At 45.2% G+C, this 4,143-nt stretch overlaps 1 protein-coding gene across 1 annotated transcript; it reads right to left on the reverse strand.

Annotated features, from left to right (window-relative positions):
- Positions 1–2,339: 2,339 nt before the first annotated feature.
- LOC138909398 (uncharacterized) lies at positions 2,340–3,101 on the reverse strand. Its single transcript, XM_070200597.1, has one exon. It carries the CDS (start codon positions 3,099–3,101, stop codon positions 2,340–2,342), a length of 762 nt encoding a protein of 253 aa, XP_070056698.1.
- Positions 3,102–4,143: the final 1,042 nt, after the last annotated feature.

Here is a 4,143-nt window from a genome sequence, read left to right on the forward strand (position 1 = left end):
TCTTCAACCACTCCTTAATGATGTTAACATTTTCTATAGCCTGATGCACGAGGTCTGGTCCTATCAACTCAGCTTCCCCAATTTTGAACCACCCAATGGGAGATCTATATCTCCTACCATATAGTGTCTCAAATGGTTCCATCTGAATGCTAGCATGAAATCTGTTGTTATAAGCAAACTCTATGAGTGGCAAATGATCATCCCAGCTACCCTTGAAGTCGAGAACACAAGCACGCAACATGTCCTCAAGTGTCTGAATAGTCCGCTCTGCCTGCCCGTTGGTCTGTGGATGGAAGCTTGTACTAAGATTCACCTGAGTACCCAAACCTTCTTGAAATTTCTTCCAAACATTTGCCGTGAACTGAGCCCCTCGATCGGAAATTATAGAAACTGGAGTGCCATGCAACCTGACTATTTCCTTGATATACAACTGAGCATACTATTCCGCTGTGTCGGTAGATTTAATTGGCAAGAAGTGTGTTGATTTCGTGAGTCGATCCACAATCACCCAAATTGAGTCAAACTTGCACGGAGTGCGTGGTAATCATACCACAATATCCATATTAAGCATTTCCCACTTCCACATTGGAATGTCTATGTTCTGTGCCAACCCACCAGGCCGTTGGTGTTCGGCCTTCACTTGCTGACAATTTGGACATCTTGCCACAAAGTCCACTACATTTATCTTCATATCATTCCACCAATAGACTTCCTTAAGATCATGATACATTTTTGTAGAACCTGGGTGCACGGAATACCAAGAAATGTGAGCCTCAGTCATGATTCATTCCCGAAGACCATCTACATTTGGAAGACATAGACGCCCTTGGTACCTTAGTGTACAATCATCCATGCCAAGAGTAAAAGCCATAGTTTTATGTTTATGAATCCCCTCCTTCAGTTGCACCAACATGGGATCGTTGTATTGCTTCTCTTTGACTTTCACAACGAGCAATGATTCATCCCTATTCTGCACAATTACCCCTCATTCACTAGAGTCAAGACGAACTCCCAAACTAGCTAACTGGTGAACCTCCCTAGCCAACGGCCTCTGACATACCTCCAAGTGAGCCAAACTACCCATAGATTTCCGGCTAAGAGCATCTGCCACAACATTGGCTTTCCCCGGGTGATATAGGATATCATTATCATAATCCTTGAGTAACTCAAACCATCTTCTCTGCCTCAAATTCAGCTCCTTTTGTTTGAAAAAATATTTAATGCTCTTGTGGTCCGTGAATACATCCACATGGACCCCATACAAATAATGACGCAAATCTTCAATGCAAAAACCACCACCTCAATTTCTAAGTCATGTGTTGGATAGTTCTTTTCATGATTCATGAGTTGCCTAGAAGCATATGCTATAACCTTGCCATGTTGAATTAACACACACCCAAGCCCAATTCTTGAAGCATCATAATATACCACAAATCTATCTGTACCCTCTGGCAGGGTCAATACCAGTGTCGTAGTCAATCTCAATTTCAACACCTGGAAGCTCCTTTAACAAGCATCGGACCATTGGAACTTAATCGCTTTCTGAGTCAATTTAGTCAACGGATAGGCAAGAGTAGAGAACCCCTCCACAAACTTCATGTAGTACCCTGCTAAGCCCAAGAAACTGTGAATCTCGGTTGGTGTTGTAGGTCTAGGCCAATTTTTCACCACTGCAATCTTTTGAGGATCGACCTTAATTACTTTTCTGTAGAAAAAATGACCCAAGAATGTGACCGATTCGAACCAAAATTCACATTTTGAAAATTTTGCATACATTTGGTGATGATGAAGAGTCTGTAAAACTACTCTAAGATGATCGTGATGGTCCTCTCGACCTCGTAAATACACAAGAATATCGTCAATGAACACTATCACAAAGGAATCAAGAAACGGCTTGAAAACCCAATTCATAAGATCCATGAAAGCCGCCGGGGCATTTGTTAGCCCAAAAGACATTACCAGAAATTCAAAGTGCCCATACCGGGTCCTGAAAGCTATTTTCGGAATATCCTGCTCCCTGATCTTCAATTGGTGGTACCCGGACAATAAATCAATTTTGGAAAAGTACCTAGCGCCCTGTAACTGATCAAACAAATCATCTATTCTTGGTAATGGGTATTTGTTTATTATTTTGACTTTGTTGTGATACCGGTAGTCAATACACATCCTTAGTGATCCATCTTTCTTACTCACAAAGAGAACCAGTGTGCCCCATGGTGACACACTCGGTCGAATGAAACCCTTCTCTAGCAAATCCTTCAATTGTTCCTTTAGCTCCTTCAATTCTGCTGGTGCCATCCTATAGGGCGGAATAGATAGACTACGTGCCTGACATCACATTAAATCCCAAAATCAATCTCCCTGTCTGGCGAAATCCCAGGGAGCTCATCAAGAAAGACCTCCGGAAATTCATTGACCACTGGCACAGACTCGAGTATAGGTACCTCAGCATCGGTGTCCATAACCCGGACCACATGATAGTTACACCCCTTGTTAATCATCTTCGTGTCCTTAAGGTAAGAAATAAACCTACCTTTTGGCATCACATTATCCCCTTTCCATTCAACAACTGGCTCATTTGGCAATTCCAACCTCACAGTCCTAGTTCGGCAATTGATCTTGGTGAAACATAAATAAAGCCAATCTATTCCCATAATTACATCCAAATCGACCATCCCCAATTCAATGAGATCAGCCACGGTGTCCCAACCATGCACCGTGACAACATAACCCTTATAAACCCGTGCGGCCACAATAGACTCGCCAACCGGAATAGATACAGAGAATGGCTCACGAACCTGTTCAGGTTCTATCCCAAATTCCATAGCAACATAAGGGGTAACATAGGACAAAGTGGAACCGGGATCAATAAGAGCATATACATTATTAGATTGGACAGCCAATATACCTATGACAACATTTGGAGAAGCCTTTGCACTCTGGTAACCACTCATAGCATAGAAACGGCTGAGTCCTCCTGAACTCTGTGCACCACCCCTAGTTGCACCATGCCCTGTAGGTGCTTGAGTACCTCGAGCTCGAGGGGGTGCTGAAGATGTAGCAACTGTAGAACTAGATGGTTGTGTTGTGCCCCTTCCCATACCTTAGCGGGATGAACGACACTCCCTCTAAATATGACCCATTAATCTGCACCCGTAACATATAGGTAGGTCTAAGTAACAAATCCCCAAGTGTGTCTTCCCACACCTAGGGCATGGGGGCCTCCACTGCTGGTGGAATCTCCCTCCTGATCGGCCCTGCTGGTGGGGTCCCTTGCTGCCATGATTGGGCCTGAAAAGGCTCCCCTGCTGCTGACTGGGATGGCCTTGATGACCCTCCACTAAAAGCTGATCTTCCCCCACCAAATGACTTCCCAATGTTGCCCGCGGACCGGGCCTTGCTGTTACCCTTTTGCTCTATTCTGTTCTTCAACTTACGGTTCTCTGTAGCTTGGGAAAAGGCTACCATCTTCCCATAGTTCATATCTAAATTCAAGACAGCTGTAGCGGCCTCATTAATAACCAAGGGGCTAATGCCCTGCACAAACCGGCGCACTCTAGCCCCCATAGTAGGCAACATGAGAATGGCATATATAGACAAACGCGCGAACTCCATGTGATGCTCCCACACACTCTTACTTCCTTACTTAAGGTTCTCAAACTCCGCGGCACGAGCTGCCCTAGTCTCGGTCGGTAAGAAATGGTCCATGAAAGCGTCATCAAACTCACTCCACCTCGCTGGAGGGCTCCCCTCATCCTGAGAGTCCTCCCACAGCTCAAACCAAGAATAGGCCTTCTCCCAAGGGTCCTCCTCGGTCTTAGCACCCGTGAACACCGGAGGATCCAACTGAAGAAACCTCTTCACCCTAGAACCAATAGAATCCCCTTGTTGTCTAGAAGAAGTGGGTGCAACATTTGATCTCTAGGCTTGAGAAGCCACTATCTGTGTCAGCATCAGGATAGCTCCCCTAAGATCCCTATCGAAAATACCAGAATCGTAGGCTGGGGCTAGAGGTGGAACCGGAATATCAGTTGGAGGAACCGCTGCACCCTTAGTAGGTGCAGGAACTGGTGTGTCCTGGTCAAGAGTAGTGGAATCATGCAGTGTAGTAGTTGGGGGATTATCCTCGCCCCTCGGGTATTC

The sequence above is a fragment of the Nicotiana tomentosiformis genome, chromosome 4, assembly GCF_000390325.3.
Source record: "Nicotiana tomentosiformis chromosome 4, ASM39032v3, whole genome shotgun sequence".
In the NCBI taxonomy this organism is placed as follows: domain Eukaryota; kingdom Viridiplantae; phylum Streptophyta; class Magnoliopsida; order Solanales; family Solanaceae; genus Nicotiana; species Nicotiana tomentosiformis.

Excerpts from the sequence above, each read along its gene's own strand:
- LOC138909398 (XM_070200597.1), bottom strand. The coding sequence starts at position 3,101 with ATGGGAAGGGGCACAACACAACCATCTAGTTCTACAGTTGCTACATCT.